General features: G+C 35.3%; 1 protein-coding gene and 1 pseudogene across 9 annotated transcripts in view; both read right to left on the reverse strand.

The window, feature by feature from the left end:
• Nucleotides 1–23580, reverse strand: part of AP3B1 (adaptor related protein complex 3 subunit beta 1) — a 259225-nt gene that overhangs the window by 197402 nt on the left and 38243 nt on the right. For 7 of the 9 annotated variants that reach the window (XM_042988960.1, XM_007079816.3, XM_042988992.1 and 4 more), the window contains exons 2-3: nt 23269–23344; nt 13767–13841 (exon numbers count right to left, since the gene is read on the reverse strand). In XM_042988960.1, coding sequence (XP_042844894.1) covers nt 13767–13841; nt 23269–23344 — 151 coding nt within the window. Of the gene's footprint in view, nt 1–13766; nt 13842–15204; nt 15281–15534; nt 15631–23268; nt 23345–23580 lie in introns of those variants that run through there. The other 2 variants (XM_042988979.1, XM_042988982.1) reach the window with 2 other exon arrangements.
• On the reverse strand, nt 1471–2025 carry LOC102956268 (annotated as a pseudogene).

Below are 23580 nucleotides of genomic sequence, written 5' to 3' on the forward strand. Positions count from 1 at the left end.
ATGAAAAAAAATACGTCAAGGCATATCACAATAAAATTGAAAACCAGTGCTAGAGAGAAAATCTCAAAACCAAGAAGAGATAAGAAAGACACATTGTACACAATGAAACAGAGATTAACAATGACAGTAAACTTGCAGGACAGAAAACAATGAAATATTTTTTTAATGTTTATTTATTTTTGAGAGAGACAGAGAGCAAACAGGGGAGGAACATAGAGAGAAACAGAGAGAGAGAGAGAGACAGAGACAGAGACAGAGACAGAGAGAGAGTCAGAGAGAGAGAGAGAATCCAAAGCAGGCTCCAGGCTCCGAGCTGTCAGCACAGAGCCTGATGCAGGGCTCGAACCACAAACCGTGAGATCATGAACTGAGCTAAAGTCGGACACCATAACTGACTGAGCCACCCAAGCACCCTGAAATACTTTTTAAATACTGAACAAAAAAGACTGTAAACCTAGAACTGTAAATTTTGCTAGGCAAAAATATTTTCAAATTGTAAGCAAAATAAAGACTTTTTAAAACAAAAGCGGAAAGAATTCATTACCAGCAAAACGAAAGAGATGTTAAAGAAAGTCCTCTAGTCATAAGGAAAACAATACCAAATAGGATATTTGGGCCTATACAAAGTAATGAAGAGGGCCATAAATGGTAAATATGAGAGAACACATGAAAGACTTTGGGGGAGGAGAGGCAGCTCATTTTTATTTTTTATTTTTAATTAAAAAAATTTGTATTTACTTAGGAGCATTCAGAATGTCAACAAAATAGCTGCAACTTTTTTTTTTTTGCAATTACAGGGTGGTATTCAGTTAACAAAACAATTATTTCGTATAAGCTGCATCACAGACAAATGAAGATGAAAAACAACTATCCCCGTATAAAATTAATTTATGCTGTGCACTAACAAGGGCCTGCTTTAAATGTCCACACCAATTTACAACCCCTATACTGTACCATATAAGGCTGGTGGCTACTGAAAACACCACCAGGACAGGACTATCTAAAGACACATTCGGTAGTGTGTTCACTATACAAAAAACGACACTGTACAGTTTTTTTTTTAATTTTTTTTTTTAACGTTTGTTTATTTTTGAGACAGAGAGAGACAGAGCATGAACGGGGGAGGGGCAGAGAGTGAGGGAGACACAGAATCGGAAGCAGGCTCCAGGCTCTGAGCCATCAGCCCAGAGCCCGACGCGGGGCTCGAACTATCGGATCGCGAGATCGTGACCTGAGCTGAAGTCGGACGCTTAACCGACTGAGCCACCCAGGCGCCCCGACACTGTACAGTTTAAAAGCAAATCTTACACAGCCTTACATTTCAGTTTTTTTCTTTAAAAGGAGTGAGTTGTATAAAGGGGTTTAAATGCTTTACAGACAAAAAAAAAAAAAAAAAAACTGCGCTAGAACCAACATATTCATCTTCACCATCTTCTTCATCTCCCTCCTCTTCCTCATCCTCTTCATCTTCCTCATCTTCCTTCTCTTCCTTGTTTTTCTTAGCCTTGACGACTCTTGTTTTTGCTTTCTCAGGCTTTCCTTTAACTCAGTATGCAGCAATATCCTTTTCATATTTTTTCATCAGCTTATTAGCAGCCTTCTTGTCATCTGCAGCAGTGTTAGTCCACATCTCTCCCAGTTTCCCTGCAACATCACCAATGGACAGGCTGGGATGTTTGCAATGTTCTCCTTTGATTTCTGGGCGATTATCAGAACAAAACAAGAAAAAGGCCGAAGGAGGCCTCTTGGGTGCACCGGCATCCTTGAACTTCTTTTAGGAGGGATATCAGTTTTCATTTCTCTTCCATAACGGGACGTTTCTGCCTTTGCCATGTCTTCAAACTTTCCTTTCTCTTTAGCAGACATGGCCTACCATCTCTCTGAGCACTTCTTGGAAAACTCTGAGAAGCTGCCTGCAGCAACTGGGTGCTGCTTCTTGCACTCCTCTCGGTAACTTTGCACAAAGAATACGTAGGATGACATTTTGCCTCTTGGCTTCATAGGATCTCCTTTGAGACAGCTCATTTTTAAAACTCTTTAACAGATAAGTAAACTGGTAATTTTGGAATAAAATTGTACCAGAATAATCTCCCACAGAAAACTTAAAAAAAAAAAAAAAAAAAAGGACATATTACAAAAGCACTGTGGCCCCTGGTGGTGAAACAGCAGCAGAGTGTGGTTAGGAGTATATACTCAAAGGTGACAAGAGAGAGAGTAAATTCCCCATTCCCTTGGCTTTCTGATGAGGCCAAGCGAATACTGGATGAAGTGCAAGTGGAGGCACTGATGGACAAACCACTGTCTCTGGCCAAAGGTGCCAAAATATTGAACCTACAAAAATCATGGCCACTGAAGAAAGTAGGGGAATCCCAGAAGGGAAAGGGCTGGAGGTGGGCTCCTCAAATAGTCTCTACCCACATCTCTGACTAACTCCTGAACCATGCAAGCAGAGAATAGACTCAAAGTAGTTCAGAAGAAGACAAAAAATATGACATGAGACTGACTGAAGCTGCTGCTTAAGAAATAGAATTTACAATTCGAAATTGTCAAGGTAAGCACCTTCAAAATACCACCTGTGATGTAAAAATAAAAGAATACAGAATCTCCATGATAATGTAATGGCAAGAACAGAACTCAAAATTGCCCAATGTAAAAGAAACTCAAGAAATGGAATACATACATACATGCATATATAAAAATATATATGTATACATACACACACACACACACACACACACGCACACACACACACACACACACACACACACACAAGAAAATCAACCAAAAGTAAGTTTGAGATAAACAAGGTATTGGAACTAGCAGACAATTTTAGAGCCTGCTATTACACATATTCTTAATGAAGTAAAAGAAAATGTGCTCTCAATTAGAGAAGAATAAAGCATATCTCAGCAAAGAAAAAGAAAGAACCAAGGTGAAATTCTAAAATGAAAAAATGTTCACTGAATGTACTCAACAATCAAATGGAGATGCCAGAAGAATGAGTAAGTGAACCTGAAAAACGGTGAATAAAAATCCAATGGGAAGCACACAAAGAGATATAAGAAAACCAACAAAGCTTCACGCACTTCAAACAATATACATGTTGTTGTTTACAACAGTACGAGAAAGAGAAGAGAATGGAGCAAAATATTACATGAAGAAATAATGGCCACTCTTATGTTTATAGCAGCATTACTTACAATAGCCAAGATACGGAAGCAGCCCTAGTGTCCATCAATTGACAAATGAAGAAAGAAGATGTGGTACGCATACACACACACACACACACACACACACACACACACAGTGGCTTAGCCAACAAAAAGAATGAAATCTTGGGGTGCCTGGGTGGCTCAGTTGGTTGAACGCCCGACTTCGGCTCATGTCACGATCTCACGGCTTCTGAGTTCAAGCCCCGTGTCCAGCTCTGTACTGACAGCTCAGAGCCTGGAGCCTCTTCAGATTCTCTCTCTCTCTCTCTCTCTCTCTCTCTCTCTCTCTCTGCCTCCCCTCCCCCGCTCACACTCTGTCTCTCTCAAATAAACATTTAAAAAAATTAAAAAGAAAAACAAGTCAGAAACAAAATTCAGAACTCTTTAAAAAAAAAAGAATGAAATCTTGCCATTTGCAGTGACATGGGTGGAGCTACAGAGTATAATGCTAAGTGAAATAAATCAGTCAGAGAAAGACAAATACTCTACGATTTCACTCATATAGGGAATTTAAGAAACAAAACAAAAGATAAGAGAGAGAGAGACAAGACACAGACTCTTAATTATAGAGAACTGGTGGTTACCACAGAGGAAGTGGTTGGGGGAATGGATTAAATAGGTGATGGGGATTGAGGAATGCATTGGTCATGGTGAGCACATGGTAATGCATGCAAGTGTTGAATTATTATATTGTACACTGAAACTAAAAAAGAAGAGAAATAATCGCCAAAATTTCCCTAATTTTGATCAAAGGCAGTAATTCACAGATATAAGACATACAATAAACACCAGGCCAAATGAACACAAAGAAGCTCAAACCAAGACAACTCAGAGTTAAAGATGAAAAGCAAAACATGAAAGCATCATGAGAAAAATGACAAATTACATAAGTGGTATCAATTACCCAGTTAACACGGATACTGCATAACGAATCAGAGGATCTTTAAAGCATCTTTAGAGTGCTAAAAGGAAAAACAACAACAACAACAACAACAACCCATATAACCCAGAATTCTATGACCAGTGCAAGGATCCTTTAGGAACAGAGGTAAAATGGAAACACTTTCAGAAAAGAGATTTCAGCAGCAGCAGATCTGCACCACAGCAAAAGCCAATGCAAGATTTTAAGGCAGGAAGATAATGATACTGATAGAAATGTGGATCTTTACAATACAAAGAGAACGCTGGAAATAAGTGACAAACACTTTTATCTGTTTTCTTCTCTTAATTTCTTTATAAATCATGAAAATTTAAAGCAAAAATTGCACTGTCTTGCGACGTTTTTAATCTGACACAAATAAAGCTAAACAAAAGACAGAAGGAATATGGATGTATACGGTTGCAAGATTTCTATATTTTAAGTGAAGAGATACAGTATTAAATAAGACTGACTGCAAAAAGCTATAAATGAATACAGTAGGGTCGCCTGGGTGGCCTGGGTGGCTCAATCGGTTAAGTGTACAACTCTTGATTTCGGCTCAGGTCAGGATCTCACGGTTCTCGGCTGAAGGTGCAGAGCCCTGCTTGGGATCCTCTCCCCTCCTCTCTCTTTGCCCCTCACAAGCTCTCTCTCCCTCACTCTGTCTCTTAAAATAAATAAATAAACTTTCAAAAATAAAAATAAATACAGTCAACAATTTGAAAAAAAGTGCAAAGGTAAACAGGTTAAAAATAAAAACAAGAAAATTTTAAATGGGATTTCCTCCAAACCAAAGGGAAGAAAGGAAAAAAGAAAACAAAAAAGACAAATAGAAAATAAATAGTATAATAGTACACTCAAATCCAAACATACCAATAATTACATCAAGTGTTAAAATAATAAACAATCCAATTCAAAGCCACAGTTTGACAAAATGGATGGGGAAAAGATGGAACTATGTTCTGGCAATAAGAGATGCACAGGACATTCAAAGACAGAGACAGGCTAAAAGCAAATAGTTGGAAAAAACATATACTGGACAAAGGATGAGAAGGCTGGAGTGGCAACATGAATAACAAATCAAATAGACTTTAAGACAAAAAGTGTCACCAGGGATAAAGAAGGACCTATTTTAGGGTAAAAGGGTCAAGTCATTACGAAGACACGCAGAGTGAGACGTGATGGGAGTGCTTTAAAATTTATGCAAGAAAATGACTAAATTAAAGGGAGAAATGAACAATTTCAGAATCATGACTGGGAGATTTAAAAGCCCCCTCCTAGCAATCAGTGGAACACTAGACAACAGGTCAGTAAAAATAATTTTAAAAATCTAAACACTAACAACACACATTATCCAACAATAGCAGAATACACATTCTCTACACCAACTGTACATGGTATGCACACCAAAATAAACTATGATGATCTATAAACAAGTTCTCATAAATTTTAAGAGTGAAAAAAAACTAAATATGCTTTAGGTCTAAAATGGAAGAATGTTACAAAGCAATTAATAGTAAGATCATTCAGATAACCCTTCCATCCCCAAAATGAGGAAATTAAACAACATGCTTCTAAATAATCCGTGAGTCAATAAAGAAATCATAAAGTAAAAATATTTGTAACTAAACAATGAAAATCTATAAAATTTAATTTGAAAATGCAAATGAAACAATGTTTAGAAGAAAATACATAGTATTTTATATTAACCAAAAGTTTTGATCTGCATTTCCAACTCAAGATATTAAAAAAAGAACCCCACCTTAACTATGTCTTTTGCAAATTCAGGTCCCAATTTCAAAATAATAAAACTATTTAGACTTTTTTTTACATGTAAATAATGCTTCCATTTTCTAAATGACCACTAAGTAACATAGAGATTTATCCCCTTCGTTTTTAAAAGGAAGCATGTTAAAAATAATTAGCTATTTTGACATTCTCTAGATGTTCGAGCAGCTCAATACTGTTAGAACTGTCCTGTTTATTTTTGTTTTCAAGAGGAAAAAAGTCAGCTTTCTTAGGTGAATTTTATACAGGTAAAGGACATTCATATATTTCAGTTTTTGTGTTTTTTCCCACTTCAAGAAAAACATAACCATGTTCATGTTCAAAGACTGACAAAATAATTGTCGGTAAATTAATTTTTAATATTAAAAAGGAACCCCAAATTATGTATAAATCTGAAGTATAAAAGATAAATACAAAAGTCAATAATCATTTAAAAAAATCAATGACATACAAAACAGAAAAAAGTAAATGGATAAAACTAAAAGCTGTTTTTCAAAAGGTCAATACAATTGATAAGCCTCTAATTTGATCAAGAAAAAGAGAAGACAAAAACTACCAATTATCAGGAAGAATAAATATCACTGCAGAAGGTACAGACATTAAAAAAATACTAAGGGAATATTTTTAACAATTTCATGTTACTAAACTGACAACCCGGATGAAATGGATAAATTTCTTGACTGACAAATTACTAACAGAGATCCAAGAAGAAATAGAAAAGCTAAATAGCCCTGTGTTGGCAATCCACCAAGACCATCTTCAGGTTGGATGACTGGCTAGAAGGGTTTATAGCACTCAGAGAAGTTGTCATACTCAGGGTTATGATTCATTACAGCAAAGGAATACATAGTCAGATCAGCAGAAGGAAAAGGTACATGGGGTGAAGTCCAGAGAACACCAGGCACAAGCTTCCAAGAATCCTAACAGTGGAGTCACATAAGACCTGCTTAATTCCTTCAGCAACAATGTATGACAACATGTACAAAATGCCACCAACCAGGGAAACTTGACAAAGAAAGACTATCCAAAGTATTTATTAGGGATCAGTCATGTAGATCCTGTACAACTACACATATTGTCATCACTACGTAGGAGATCAGTAACTAAAGCTCCAGAACAGGAAAAGAAAAAGTAGGTGTTTACCAAAAAGTGATAAAACACTTTTATCAGAACAGTCCAACAGCTCAGTTTGACCAAGCCAGACAACGAGCAGTCATGAAAATGTATCTTTTGGGGGAATGTACGGGGTTTGAGCAACCCAAGTCTGCTGAGTTTTAACTATTTCCCACAGTGGTTTATACCAAATAAACAATTTGAACTCATAATTTAAAACCTTCCTATAAAATAAACTCCAAACACACTTGACTTCACACTAAGGATAAAATAATACCGTATTAGGATAAAATAATTCTACACATACTCTTTGAGACAGCAAAGGAGAAATACATCCCAACTCATTTTACAAAGCCAGTATTAACCTGATTACCCTGATATCAAAACAAAAGCCACTGCAAGTAAAATACATATAGACGCAATAACATATAGACACAAAACTCCTTAATAAAAAGATGGCAAACCAATTCTAACAATATAAAGATTTAACATAAGACGACCATGAGGGACCTACCCCAGGAATAAAAAGGTTTAACTAGTGAAAAATCAATCCTAGTCATTTACCACTATCAAGAGAATAGAGAAAAATCATATAATGTCAAAAGTTACAGAAAAAGCACTTGGAAAAATTCAAAACTCATTTGCTATAAAAACTTTCAGCAAACTATGGATAGAAAGAACTTCCTCAACATGATTACAGACAGCTGCAAAAAAAACCTATAGCTAATATCATATTCAAAGATAAAAAGGCACAGTGCTTTCTACATGAGAAACAAGGCAAGGATAACTATTCTCATCACTTTTATTCAATACTGTAATGTACGGTGTACTCAATGTAATATGACAAGAAGAAAAAAGAATAGAAAAGTAAAATTACATTTGTACATGATATGATCCTTTATGTAACAAAGCCTAAGAAATCTATAAAATAGCTATCAGAGCTAATAAGTGAATTTAGCAAAGACACAACACAAGATCAATATACAAAAATCAATTCTTTATGCTAGCAATAACCAATTGGGAAATGAAATAAAAAAGACAATGTTGTTTAAAATAGCCTTCAGGGGTGCCTGGGTGGCTCAGTCGGTTAAGCATCAAATTCTTGATTTGGGCTCAGGTCATGATCTCACAGTTCATGAGTTCAAGTGGCCCCCTCCCCCTGTATCAGGCTCAGCACTGACAGTGTAGAGCCTGCTTAGAATTCTCTCTCTCTCTCTGTCTCTCTCTCTGTCTCTCTCTCTCTCTCTCCTCTCTCTCTCCCCACCCCTTCATCTCTCTCCACTCCTCCCTCCCTCACTCTCTCTCAAAATGAATAACCTTAAAAACAAATTTTATATAGTTTTTAGGTTTATTTCTTTTGAGAGAGAGAGAGAGCACACACACCAAAGGGGCAGAGAGGTGGTGGGGGGGAGAGAGAGAGAATCACAAGCAGCCTCCGCACCATCAACAGAGTCCGATGCGGGGCTGGAACTCACAAACCACGAACGAGATCATGACCTGGGCCAAGATCAAGAGTTGGACACTCAACCAACTGAGCCACCCAGGTGCCCCTCAAAATAAATGAACTTAAAAAAAATAAACAAAACAGCTTTCAAAACTAATAAAAAACAAATTTAAAATACATGCAAAACTTGAATACCAAAACTATAAAATACTGCAAACGGAAATTATAGAAGACCACATTTGTGGACTGGAAGACTTAATATGGTAAAGACAGCAATTTTCCCCAAATTTGATCTATAAATTCAATGCAAACAAAATCAGTCCTAACAGGCTTTTGAGGAAACTGACACGCTAATTTTAACACTTACATAAAAAGACAAAAGACCCAGGCTAGCCAAAAAAAGGTTAAAAAAACAAAACCAGGCTGGAGTGCTTACACTACCTGACTTCAAGACTTACAACGTGACTATCCAGTGAACAAGGCAGTGTGGTATGGCAAATAGATCAACGGAAAAGAAAAGAGTCCAGAAACACACTTGCACTTATATGATCAAGAATTTTTCACAGAAGTAGCAAGGCAATTCAAGGGGGAAAAGACAGAATCTTCTTAAAAGTGATACCAGAACAAATGAATACCCAGAAAAATCAATAAATAAATCTTGAACCTTACTTACTTCACATCACACACAAAGTCTAATTTGAAATGTGCTGTGCAGGAAAAAGTTAATAAAGCAGGCCAAAGAATGCTATCCTTAGAAAGTCTGCTTTCAAAGCTGGCACTGACTGGGATCTGGGAACTTGAATTTTAGGGGTATTCCCACAATTCCCTGATAAGGGTGGTTTACAAACAATATGGTTTATGCTCAACATTTGCTTTTTTTTTAAGGGAGTTTGGAATTTTGGTACATGCTAGGCAGTTAATGCCTCCATGAACAGCCCCCCAGTAAAAGACCTGGGCACTGAATCACTAATGAGCTCTCCTAGTGGACAACACCTCACACTTTTTGTCACAATTGATGCTGGAGGAATTGATTATCACTGGGAAAATCCCTGGAGAAAGATACTTGGAAGCTTGCATCTGGTTTTCTCTTGACTTTACCACAAGCACCTCTTTCAGGGCCTGATTTTATTATGTACCTTTCATTGTAATAAATCATAGCTATGAGTATGACTATATCCTAAGTCCTATGAGTCCTCCCAGTGAATCATCGAACCTACGGATCACAGACCTATGGACACTGGATCCAAACATGGATCATTGACCTAAATATAATAGCTACAACTATTAAACTTTTAGAACACACCAGGAAAAATCTTTGACATTAGATTAGACAAAGATCTCTTAAAAAGGTCACCAAAAACCATGAAGTACAACTGAGAAAAAAACAGATAAAATGGACTTTATCAAAATCAAATGTTTGTTTTTTAAAAGATATTAAGAAAACAAAAAGGCAAGCCACAGACCAAGAGAAAATAAATAATAATAAATAACCATCTATCTGACAGAAGACTAGAACCAGAATTCTTACACTTTAATAATAAAACAAAAAAGATATGAACAGACATTTTAGAAGAGATATGACTAACCAGTAAATCATGAAAAGATTTTCAACGGCACTAAATATAGGAAAATGTAGGGGCTCCTGGGTGGCTCAGTCAGTTAAGTGTCTGACTTCAGATCAGGTCATAAACTCACCGTTGAGGTCAAGACCCACATCGGGCGTTGTCAGCAAAGAACCCGCTTTAGATCCTCTGTTTCCCTCTCCCCCATCCCCCCTCTCAAAAATAAATGAACATTTAAAGGAAAAAAAAAGAAAGAAAATGCAAATACATGCACAATGAAATACCATTATACAGCTACCAAAGTGGCTAATGTTAGAGTCTAATAAGGTCAAGTGTTGGAAGGGATGTGAACCAACTGGAACTCCCATACAATTGCTGGTGGGAATGCAAATGATACAGCCACTTTGGAAAACTCCATGACACTATTTCCTAAAAACTAAATATACAGGGGCGCCTGGGTGGTTCAGTTGGTTGAACATCTGGCTCTTGATTTTGGCTCAGGTTATGATGTCACGGTTCGTGGGTTCCAGCAACACAGGGCCTGCTTGAGATCCTCTCTCTCCCTCTCTGGGTACCGCTCCCCTGCTTGCTCTTGCACTCTCTCCCTCTCAAAATAAATTAATAAACTTAAAAAAAAATTAAATATACATTTCCCAGACAATGCAACTTATCTATCCCTAGGTAATTAGAAAAGAAAAAGTTAAAGAAAATTAAAATACAAGAAAAATTAAAAGTTAAAATACATGACCACATACAGCATTTTATTCAGGTGTATTTCAAAAGGTAAATTTGAAAATTGTAAAAATATCAGATGACAGCAAAAAAGGAACAAAATGGGAATACATGAAATAGTACAGATGAATCTCAGATTTGAAGGTAAAAGGAGTCAAATTCAGGGCACCTGGGTGGCTCAGTCGATTAAGCATCCAACTTCAGCTCAGGTCAGGATCTCCAGGTTCGGGTTCAAGCCCTGCACCAGGTTCTTTGCTGACAGCTGAGAGCCTGAAGCCTGCTTCAGATTCTGATTCTCCCTCTGCCCCTCCCTCCCTCTCTCTCTCTCTCAAATATGAATGAATGAATGAATGAATGAATGAATGAATAAAACATTTAAAAAATAAGGACTAAAACTCAAGAGACATCATACTGTACGGTTTAATTTATAAGAAATGCTAAAAATGACAAAACTCGTAACCAAAAGCAGATCAGTGATTGCATGGAGACTCAAAATGGATCACAGCCCTATATATAAAAGTTAAATCTACAAACTGTTAGGAAAAAAGACAAATATAAATCTTCATGACCTTGGATTAAGCATCCATTTCTTAGATACGACACCCAAGGCATAAGGAAACAAAGAAAAAATAGAAGTCGAATTCATGAAAATTTACAATGTCTGTGCTTCAAAGGACACAATCAAGAAAATGAAAAGATAATCCACAGAATGGGAGAAAATATTTGCAAATTTGACAACAGATAAGAATCTAGTATTCAGAATATATAAAGAACTCTAACAATAAACAACAGAAAGAAAACCCAATTATAAAATGGTAAAAAGATCTGAACAGACATTTTTTCAAAGAAGATGCAGAACTGGCCAAGAGACAATCAACAGTTTTTTATTAGAGAAATGTGAATCCAAATTGCAAAAAGCAGTAATGAGATTCCACTTCATACCCTTTAGGATAACTCTAATCTAAGAGACAGTAATTTTTTTTCAAAAAAGAAAAATTAGTATTGGTGAGGATGTGGAGAAATTATAACTCACATACAGTATCGATGGAAATGTAAAATGATGCAGCGCTGTGCAAGAGTTTGGCAAGTCCTCAAAAAACCATACAGTAACCATATCACAGTAACCAGAAATATCACTCCAAGGTACATACGAGAGAAGTGAATACATAGGTATACACACAAACTTGCACAAAGTGTTTAGTACTATTCATGATAGCTAAAAAGTGGAAACAACCGAAATGTCACTGGTGAATGAATACATAAAATTCAGTATGTCCATACAACGGAATATTATTCAGCAATAAAGAGAAATGAGGTATTGATGTACACTACAACATGGGTGGACTTCGAAAACATTATGCTAAGTGAAAGAAGCCAGATACAAAAGTCACGCCCCGTACAACTTCATTTATGCCCAAAAGAGGCAAATCCATAGAGACAGAAAGTAGATTCATAGTTGCCTAGGGCTGGGGGCACAAGGAGTGACTGCAGATGAAAGCAGGATTACTTTTTGAGGTGATAAAAATACAGAAGAAGGAAATGGCAGTGATGGTTGTACAATCTGGTAAATCACTGAACGGCCCACTTTAAAAGTTTATGGCATGTTAACTATATTTCAAAGAAAAATGACTTTTAAAAAGCAAAAATAATAACCATATATTTTTCGGCGATTTTAGCATTATTTAGAAGTAAAATGTATGATAACTTAGGAAAAGGTAGGAAGGAGAAAATGGAAATTTACTGTCATAAGGTTTTCAAAGTATATATGAAAGGTTATAATGTTGATTAAAAGTGAAAAACTCCCTTACATCCTTAATTTCTATTTCTTATAATCTACCTATCTCTACCTAAAACATCTGCTCTGATGACACTTAGACCTTGAAAATATTCTTCAGTGAAGACCGCTACTCCTACCAAACTTTCCAGACTCAAAAAGAGAACTAAGCATATTCCTCAAACTGTTGGCAACAGGCAAAGAAGCAGCATGTGTGCTGGCATTTTCATTCTCATGTATATATCACTACTTCCTACTGAGTAAACATGATCCTCCAATCACTACCTACATCAGTTGACAGTGAAATCCATGAGAGATGTGGTCATTAATTCTCTTCATTCCTACCTTCTATTGTTTTGAAATACAAGCCGTTTGCTCAGATCAATCTCTCATCCCCTTCACTGAACTCTTCATCCTACTCATCTTACTCAATGGCTTCTACATTAGCTCACATTTTTCTTTTGCACTCTATCAAAAGTCACGAGTCCATTTGACCCAACATTACCTTGGCCTCAAAGTGCTTTGAATTCCTGATTCAAACACCACGTGTAAACCTACACAGAGACAAGCACTCAAAGGCTCACACTACATCCTGCCTTCTGCTCACCTCCTACTGTACAGAGGCAGGGTGTACCATGTTTCAAAAAGAGCCCTAGATTTGGAGTGATAATACTTGGGTTCAAACACTATCCTACTACTGAATGAACTTAGGTCTATTTCAATGGACATGTGCTTTTTTTTTTTTTTTAAGTTTATTTATTTATTTTGAGAGAGAGCATGAGTGGGGTAGGAACAAAGAGAGAAGGGAGGAGAACCCCAAGCAGGTTCTGCACTATCAGCATGGTGTCTGACCCAAGGCTCAAACTCACTAACCATGAGATCATGACCTGAGTCAAAACCAAGAGTTGGACGCTAACCCAGGTGCCCCTGGATATGTGCTATCCTAATATTAAGTCCCGAGAGCAGAACACCAACTCAACTGGCTTCTACGAATATACAAGTTACCATCATTCACCCAGGTGAATTAATTTCAATTTATTTTTCACATTCCCCATCCAAAAATCCAAATACTGTTTATTCTATTTAAGACTATGAACATTTTACTTAGAGCAAAAGAAATCTAGTGATACTTAAGGATCTTATGTCACATTTCAAAGTAACAAAAAGTATATGATTCTTTTACAACAGAAAGAATTATGAAAATTATGAATCAAAACAATACCTCAATATTTTTACTGGCCACATTCTTCACAACAGCAGGAAACAGTTCAGATGCATTTTTCCCTTTTGCAATCATCTGAAGAATAAAAGTGGAGTATTAGAGTTGAAATCTTTTATAAATTAGTCATTTGAAAATAAAACATAAATTCTACATACATTAAATATTTAGAAAATTGAATCAGCAAATAAACTATGGAATTCACAAGCTGAAGTCTTTTTGAATCATTTTACTTATCCCAATTATCGGTATCAAAGAACAAATAAAGTCTTGAGTATCAATATAAATATACAAATACACAGACACATTAGAAATATATAGTAGTTCAAGACATACAATAAAACATTTACAATAGTTTTCTCTGGCTAATGAGGCTGTAAATACTTTAAAAATATTTGTACTGTTCTTTAGTTTCCAAGCTCTTATATTAAAGTTATACATTGGCAATGGGGATGGCGGGGAATAAACGTTATTGTGGACAAACTATTTCCCCCTTGGCTTTCATTTCATAGGTTTCCCTATCTCCAACCATTACATTTCAAAGTTCTCTTCACCAAGTCCTCTCCTCTGCCCGCTAAGTTCTGTATATCACCATCTTTTCAGGCTACACTATTCTACAATCTCTGAAACTCGTAACATTTCATTCACCCTCATGACTTAACTCTCACACTATAGGGATCAATTCCCCAAACTCTAGCCCTAACTCTGGGTCCTAGTTACACTTCTGTAACTGGACATCATTAGAAGTCTCCCTCATCTCAAACTTGCTAAAACCAAACTCATTTTTCATGATAAAATAGCATTCATGCTAGAACTTCCTATTTCCACCAATTTTCCCAGACACCAGAAACCACAAATTTATTCTGGTCTCTTCCCACATGTACAGAGTAACTAGGTCCTGTTGTGATTTCTTTGTACTATCACATTAATCCTTTCTCGCTGTTACTATCCTAAAATAGGTCAACATCATCTCACAAAGGTCTTTTCCAACAGTCTCCTGCTCCTGTTCATAATGTACCACACTGACAGTTTCACATGCTTAAAACACTACTGTGTACATGTCAGCCCCTCTCAAAGATTTCAAAAGCCCTTGGCTGCCTAAAAGTCCAAACTATTTCACTTAATATTAAATGCCCTCACAATTTACAACATCCCTCTTGAGCACAGCAACAATTATTGTTCTACACCAACACTATTATCAAAGTAAACTGACCTACTCACTACCAGAACATTCTCTGGCTACTCTATGCCTTATCACACCCCCAAGTCAATTCTTTTTACTTTTCACAATTCTCTAAAATTCTAATCATTCTCCCTCCCTAGAGCCACCCAAAAATACCTGGCCCACATTGTTGTCCAATTCTAATTTCCTCTAAAATTTTTAAACTCACACTCTTCATTTGTGCTGTTTTATTTCTATTTACTGTAGTTTTATGTCTACCTGTATCCTCATTTCCTTCACTCTCATTCTCGGAATATATCTTCTTTATGTCGTTTAATAGTCTACACTTTGGTAGCTACAAAATAAAGTTTAACAACAGGATCATTTTCTGGAAAGGGATTCTTCATGAATTATACACCATATGTAAAAACTATCTTAAAAAAGATGGAAGGTATTAGTTTTATAAAATCATGACAAAAGTTTTATTATATACTATGTGATATTTTAAGCATTCAAATCCCAGTTAGCAATTTTTCAATAAGATCTTTCTACGTAACAGCTTAAAAACACTCCAATATAAGCTAATCCTTTCATATTCTGTTTCCTTACCTGTCACATTATGATTTGAATATTCTGTGAAACCTACTGCATATTACAGAAGGTTCACAAATAATGCAGCTAAAACATCTTTATTATGATTTTTACACCTCCCTCAGTTTCCTCATCTGTAAAATAAGGAAAGAGAGAACAAATGTTTTTGGGCCCATGCCTTCAGTTATTCAATGAATACCTGAAGTTGAAGATTCTGTCCTATTATGTCCTATTCCAAGGATTCCCTAACTGTTCTACAAAAGGTTATTCAAAAAGATGTTAATAGATGAGGGAAGAAAAAAACCCTACAGTCAAATTCATTCAATAAATATTTGCTGAAAGGACACTACATGCCAAGGAGTACTGTAGGCCTTGGGGATACACCTTGCCCAGTGGAGCTTACCTTCTAATGGGGGCTAGGAACAATAAACAAATGAATACAATGTGTGAGATGGTAAAATAGAGTACTATGGAAAAAAATAAAGGACTGTATGAGAAATGGAAAGTGCCAGGGTGGCGGTGGTAGCTGCTCTTTTATGTTTTAAAGTGTTTTCATAATATATATTTCCCATCCTTGTATTTTTAATCTATGTCTTTATATTAAAAATGGGTTTCTCCTACAGAACATACAGTTGCATCTTAACATTTTCATCCAATCTGACAATCTCTTTTAGTTGGTGACTTAAGATCACTCACATTTAATATAATTACTGGTGTCGTTAGATTCAGGTCTACAATTTTTTTTAAGTTTATTTATATATTTTGAAAGAGACACAGCAAGTAGGGGAGGGGCAAAGAGAGAGGGGGGTAGAGGAGCTAAAGCGGGCTCCGTGCTAACAGCACAGAGCTCGATGCAGGGCTCAAACTCACAAACCGTGAGATGATGACCTGAGCCGAAGTCAGATACTCAACCAATTGAGCCACCAGGTGCCCCCACGTCTACAATTTTATTATCTGTTTTCTGTTTACTGTGTGTGTTTTGTTTGACTGACCTCTGTCATTCCCATTATTTGGGAACTTGTTAGTATTTGGTATTTTAATGTTTACATTGATTTTGTGTTTACATCTTCTTGAAGAACGTTTAGTGGTTCTTCTAGGGATTATTAGATGGACAAATCAAGATTCAACAAACCTTTCACAGTCTACTTAGATTTAATATTGTACCAGGTCAAATAAAATGTAGAAACCTTACAACCAGACAGGCCCTTTTAATCCCACCTCCCTGCTAGCCTTTGTATTATGCTATCCTATATATCTACACCTATTTAAAACCTCTCAGACACGTATAACTTAAGAAGAATAAAGTTAGGCCTTTATGCTTGCCAAATACAGTGGACCCTTGAACAATGCAGGGGTTAGGGGTACCAATCCCCTGCAGATTCGAATATCCATGTATAACTTTTGACTCCTCCCACAAATTAACTACTAATAACCTACTTTTGAACAGAAACCCTTCAGATAACATAAGCAGTTGATTAATATATATTCTGTATGTTACATATACTATATACTGTACTCTTCTTACAATAAACTAGAGAAAATATTAAGAAAATTATGAGAAAAAAAGATCATAAGAGAAAATACATTTACAGCACAGTACTCTAAATATAACACGTATAAATGGACCCTTGAAATTCAAATCTGTGTTGTTCAAGTATCACCTCTATTTTCTTTCAGTACTTTAAAGATGTTCCACTGAATTCTGGCTGCCATGGTTTCTGATGTTATTAAAATCACTGATCCTTGTATGTAATGTATCATTGTTTTTCCAGGTACTGTCAAGATTATTTCTTTATTTTTGGTCTTCTACAGTTTAATTGCTATGTGTTTAGGCATGGTTTTCTTTGGGTTTATCCTAATTGGGATTCAGTGAACTTTTCATCTATAAGTTTATGTCATTCATTCATTTGGGTAGTTTCCAGCCATTATTTCTTCAAATATTTTTACTGCCCCAATCTCTCTCCTCCTTTTGGACAATTTTGTTAGATCTTTTGATATTATCCAACAAAACCCTGAGGCTATGTTCAGTTCTTTTCCTTTTATTAATCTATTCTTCAAACCAACTAAGTTCTAATGATCTGTCTTCAACTTCTGGCTCTTTTTTCTCTTATACTTATTTTGCTGTTGAGTCAATCCAGGATGTACTGTATTTAAGATACGATAAAAAAGATACCAGATTATTTCAGATATGATAGAAATTTCAACAAATTTCTACATGATGTAGTTCACTTAAGATACTTTAGTAAAAAAACTACCTATTAGTTTCTACCTGGGGAATAAGTGGATATAGGAGAACCCCTTCCTATATGTTGGGGGGATGGCTTTTTACATATTTGAAAATATTTTTTTCCCATTCTGAGGCTTGTCTCATCACAATGTTGTGGTATCATATGATGCACAAAGATTTTAATTTTGATACAGCCCTAATTATCCATTTTTTTCTTTTGTTGCTCACTTTTTGGTTTGTATCTAAGAAACCTCTGACAAATCTCATGTCATGAAGTTTCTGCCCTATGTTTTCTTCTATAAGTTTTACATTTTTACCTCTAACATTTAGGTCTTTGATTAATTTTGCCTTGTTTTATATATAGTATGAGGTAGGGGTCTAAATTCATTTTCTTGCAGGTGGTATCTAGTTTCCCAGCACCATTTGTTGAAGACTATAATTTCACCATTGAACGGTCTCGCACTCTTGTCAAAAATCATTTGACCACATAGTTAAGGGTTTACTTCTGCATGCTCTGTTGGGTATATATGTCTTTGTGACAGTTCCACGTTGTTCTGATTACTGTAGCTTTGGAATAAGTTTTCAGACCAGCAAGTGTGAGACTTATAAATTTGTTCAAGACTATTTTGGTTATTCAGGGTCTATATGAATTTTAGGATAGATTTTCCTTTTTTTGCAAATAATATCACTGGAATTTTTATAGTAATTACACTGAATATGTAGATCGCTTTGATACTGACATCTTAAAAATATTAAGTCTTTTAATCCATGAACATAGGATGCCCTTCCATTTATTTGTGTCTTCTCTAATTTCTGTCAGCAACATTTTGCAGTTCTCAAGGTACAAGTCTTTGCCCCCTTAGTTTATTTCTAGTATTGTATTCTTTTTAATGCTACTGTAAATAGGACTATTGTCTTAGTATCTTTCTTGAATTGTTCATTGTCAGAGTATATAGACGCAAGTAATTGTTATGTAACGATTTTGTATATAGCAACTTTGCTCAATACATTTATTAGTTTTAAAACTTTCCATAAAATATTTAGTTTTCTAAATATGAAATCATGTTGTCTATGAATAAAGATAATTTTAGTTCTTCCTTTGCAATTTGGGTGCCTTTTATTTCTTTTTCTCGCCTAATTGCTCTGGCTAAAACTTTCAATAGTATATTGAACAGAAGAGACAAAAGCAGGCATCCTTATCTTTTTCCTTATTGAAGAAAACCTTTCAGTCTTTCACTGCTGACTATGATGTTAGCTGTGGGTTTTTCATAAATGGCCTCTAACATGTTGAGGTAGTTTCCTTCCAGTCCTAGTTTGTTCAGTGCTTTATCATGAGTGTTAAATTTGGCCAAATTCTTTTTCTCTATCAATTGAGATGATCTTGTGGGTTTTTCCTCTTCATTCTGTTAATGTGGTGTATTGTTATGATTGACTTTCATGTTGCTTATGTTTTTTTATAAATAATGAGTAATTATCTAGATCTAAAAATCCACATTAATTTTTTAAACTCAGGGAAAAAAAGAGGAAAAATTGTGCTTTTCTAAATTTTAACTGGCTTCATTTTTCACAGTAACAAAGATGGTTTATTTTAAAAAGTTCAAAATTTTTGATTTTATAAATACTGGTTAATTTACAAGGAAGGAACGAATGGAGGGAAGGATGGTGGGGAAGGAAGCAAGAAAGGTAGATCTTACAGAGTCTCAGACCCAATTCCAGCTCTTAAAAATCAGCAACCTAGAATAAATGAAGAAATAGAAAATGAACTGATCCTTGATTTATATTCCATGAAGTAACAGTGGAGCAAAATTGACAGAAAATTCACTAAGGTATTATATCGCTAGTAAAAACACAGACCTGCTTATGGAACTGGTCCTGAGGTATATCAACATGGCAGAAAAATCTTGGCCCTTTAAGCAATTTCCAACCCAAGAACAACAAGATGCCAGCATCACGCACAAGATGAATCTTTTAAGGCACACATACAACTGAAACATTTTTGTTAAAGGGAAGAAGAGAGGAATGAACAATGTCTAGAAAAGTTTACACCAAAAATGTTTATCATACATGAACACATTATTAGTTTCTTTTTCTTACATGGATTTTCTCAATTATCCAACAATAATAATGTACCACTTGTATTTAGTTTAAGATCTTTTCAAAAATATTTACAAAAACATAGGGAACTTTGAAATTACTTTTGTTTTTCTTAAGGTCAGTACTATCCAACCAAATACCCTGTAAGATGAATGGCTATGAAAATCACATATATCAGTAATTTTACCTTGGCATTTTAAGAATCGTATCAAAGAAAGGTTCAGATTTGCTCATTATCCCATAACTACAAAGACAAGTAAACTAATCTGAGAAAAACCTTCAACATTTAACACTTACCAAAAGAAAATATATGAAAGATTCAATACACCACAGATTTCATTACAAATATTCCATTCCTCCAAGGACAACTCATCAGTATTTTAGCTAAAAAACTTATTTCTAAATTCACTATATGAAACAATACATTTCAAAGTCTCCTAGTTCACCACATTTCACCAAGCCAACATAAAACATGGACATATGCTATAAACACAAGACAGGTATTTTCCAGAAATATTAAGAAAAATAATGTATGAGTTCTTCAACTTGAGTCTCGCTGTGTGAGAGGTGACCACAAGATTTTGAAGTAGGTGGTTTTTTCCCTCTAGGAATGCTTTGGCATACATGAGACTTTATTCAACATATCAAACACTGGAAACATTACCCCATGATACTAAGTAAGTCTCAGATATTACCAAAGAAAGATAATAAAATAAACTGTGACTACCATCATGGTTTCACACTGGTAGATATTGCTGAAAAAATTCTCTACTGAATCATAGGACTACCAAGTACGAAAGACAGTCAGATGTGCACTGCTAACACTTTGATGTATTTGAGAAAAAAACTTGGTAAAATACCCAACATTTAAAATTTTAGCAGAATAAATTTAGAAATGTTTCTAACTATGATCAAAAGAGCTTAAAACTACTCTGCAATCGTATAAAGTGACAAACCCCATTTTCAGGGCTCATGGAATATAAATATAAAGAGAAATTTAAACTTTAAAAATTACTTTAAGAAAATATAAGAAACTTTAAAGCCAATATAAAATTCTAACCGACTGACTCCAGTGAACTACTTCTAGCCAAAAGATGTTTTGAAATGATACACACTTACATGAACAGAAAATATTTCAAATGTTTGAGTAAGGTTCCACAAAGAACTGTGGTGCTACCTAGAAATATTAAAAACTGGACAAAAGTAAAGGTGAACAAATGATTGCTATAATAGCTCAGTGGGAAAAATTCAAAGTAAAATAACTATTAGTTACTTAACAAAAGGGGAAGTTAGTAAAAAATAATTGTTGATTGAAAATTGAAATATATCATTCAATAGCATCAAAAACACAAGATATTTAAAAAAGTATTAACAAAATAATAGAACTTAAAATGTAACACTATGGGAATGCAAGCTGGTGCAGCCACTCTGGAAAACAGTATGGAGGTTCCTCAAAAAACTAAAAATAGAACTACCCTATGACCTAGCAATTGCACTACGAGGCATTTATCCAAGGGATACAGGTGTGCTGTTTCAAAGGGACACATGCACCCCCGTGTTTATAGCAGCACTATCAATAATAGCCAAAGTATGGAAAGAGCCCAAATGTCCATCGATGGATGAATGGATAAAGAAGATGTAGGGGCGCCTGGGTGGCTCAGTCGGTTAAACGTCCGACTTCGGCTCAGGTCATGATCTCGCGGTCTGTGAGTTCGAGCCCCGCGTCAGGCTCTGTGCTGACAGCTCAGAGCCTGGACCCTGCTTCAGATTCTGTGTCCCCCTCTCTCTGACCCTCCCCCATCTGTCTCTCTCTGTTTCAAAAATAAATAAACATTAAAAAAAAAAAAGAATGAAATCTTGCCATTTGCAGCTATGTGAATGGAACTTCAGGGTATTATGCTAAGTGAAATTAGTCAGAGAAAGACAAAAATCATATGACTTCACTCATATGAAGACTTTAAGAGACAAACAGATGAACATAAGGGAAGGGAAACAAAAATAATATAAAAACAGGGGAGGGGGACAAAACAGAAGAGACTCATAAATATGGAGAACAAACTACGGGTTACTGGAGGGGTTGTGGGAGGCGAGATGGGCTACATGAGTAAGGGGCACTAAGGAATCTACTCCTGAAATCACTGTTGCACTATATACTAATTTGGATGTAAATTAAAATAAATAAATAAATAAATAAATAAATAAATAAATAAATAAAATGTAACACTAAAAACTATAATACGTTGTTGAAAGAAATTAAAGATGATCTGAACAAGTGAAGAAACAGAATCATGATCATGGGTCATACGGCAAAATACTGTAAAAATGTTAATTCTTTCGGGGCACCTGGGTGGCTCAGTCGGTTAAGCGTCTGACTTTGACTCAGGTCATAATCTTGCAGTTCATGGGTTCGAGACCCTCATCGGACTCTGTGCTGACAGATGAAGGCCTGGAGCCTGCTTCAGATTCTGCGTCTCCCTCTCTCACTACCCCTCTCCCATTTGTGCACTATCTCCCTCTCCCAAAAATAAGTAAAAATTAAAAAAAAAAAAGTTAATTCTCCCAAAATTGATCTACAGAGTTAATCCAATTCCAATACAGATCCCAGTAGGCTTTTTTTTCATATAAAAATTAGTTTAAAATATTTGAAAATAAAATATAAATCTCTCATAACTTCCAAACAATGTAATTTTCTACCCGGAAAATCCAAACTTAGAATCTGAAGAACAGTTAGAGCTAAGAAGAGAGTTAACTGAAAAGACCAGATGCATAACAAAGAAAAGTCACTTATTTTCCTATACACCAGTAATAATTAATATTAAGAATATAATGAAGGGGACCATTCATAACGGCCACCAAGATTTAAAAATACACAAATTAATCTAACAAGGAATAAGGAATGTACAAGATTTCTAGAATAAAAACTACAAAATATAAATACAATGTTACTGAAAGACAAGGAAAGAGGGATGAAAGGAAGAAGGTTAAAATATAAATTCCATATTATCCTAATCAAATTTCAAAAATAATTTTGCTATTGATAGTAATGGAATTTGACAACCAAAAAAAAAAAATGCTTAGAATTTTCAGGCCTTTAAATGACAAAAAAAAATCCTTTAGTTAATTAGTATCCCTCTTTGTGGGAAGTCAAAATATTGTTGTACATAATCTTATTTTGTCTTCAAAATGATTAGCTTTTCCTACCTCAGGAGAAATATCTTGATATTAGAGACAGGGAAATAAACTCAGAAAAAAGGAATTAAAACTCAAGTTTCTGAATTGTGACACTCCAAACTTCTTCCAAAACATTTTACACAGGCTATACTAAGCAAATATTAAAGGGAAATGGGATGTTTTAATATATTATTTAATACATACTTAAAATAATCACTACGTGTCCATTTTCCAATATTAAAATGATCTACTTTACCTACCCCAACAATCCGTTTCATAGCATCCAATTTAGCAGAATCTTTGTTGCTCTCCAACATTTGCTTTAGATCTTCATTCCTATACAAAAGAAAAGAAAAAAATCTCTATTTCAATCTTGTACATTATAAACCTATTAAAATATATCATTTCTTAAGAATTAGAAACAATAATGAGCAGGATACCTCGGTGGCTCACTTGGTTAAGTGTCTGACTCTTGATTTGGGCTCAGGTCAAGATTTCACAGTTCGTGACATCAAGCCCCTGCATCAGGCTCTGTACTGAGCATGGAACCTGCTTGAAATTCTCTCTCCTTC

The sequence above is a fragment of the Panthera tigris genome, chromosome A1 (assembly GCF_018350195.1).
Source record: "Panthera tigris isolate Pti1 chromosome A1, P.tigris_Pti1_mat1.1, whole genome shotgun sequence".
Taxonomy (NCBI): Eukaryota; Metazoa; Chordata; class Mammalia; order Carnivora; family Felidae; genus Panthera; species Panthera tigris.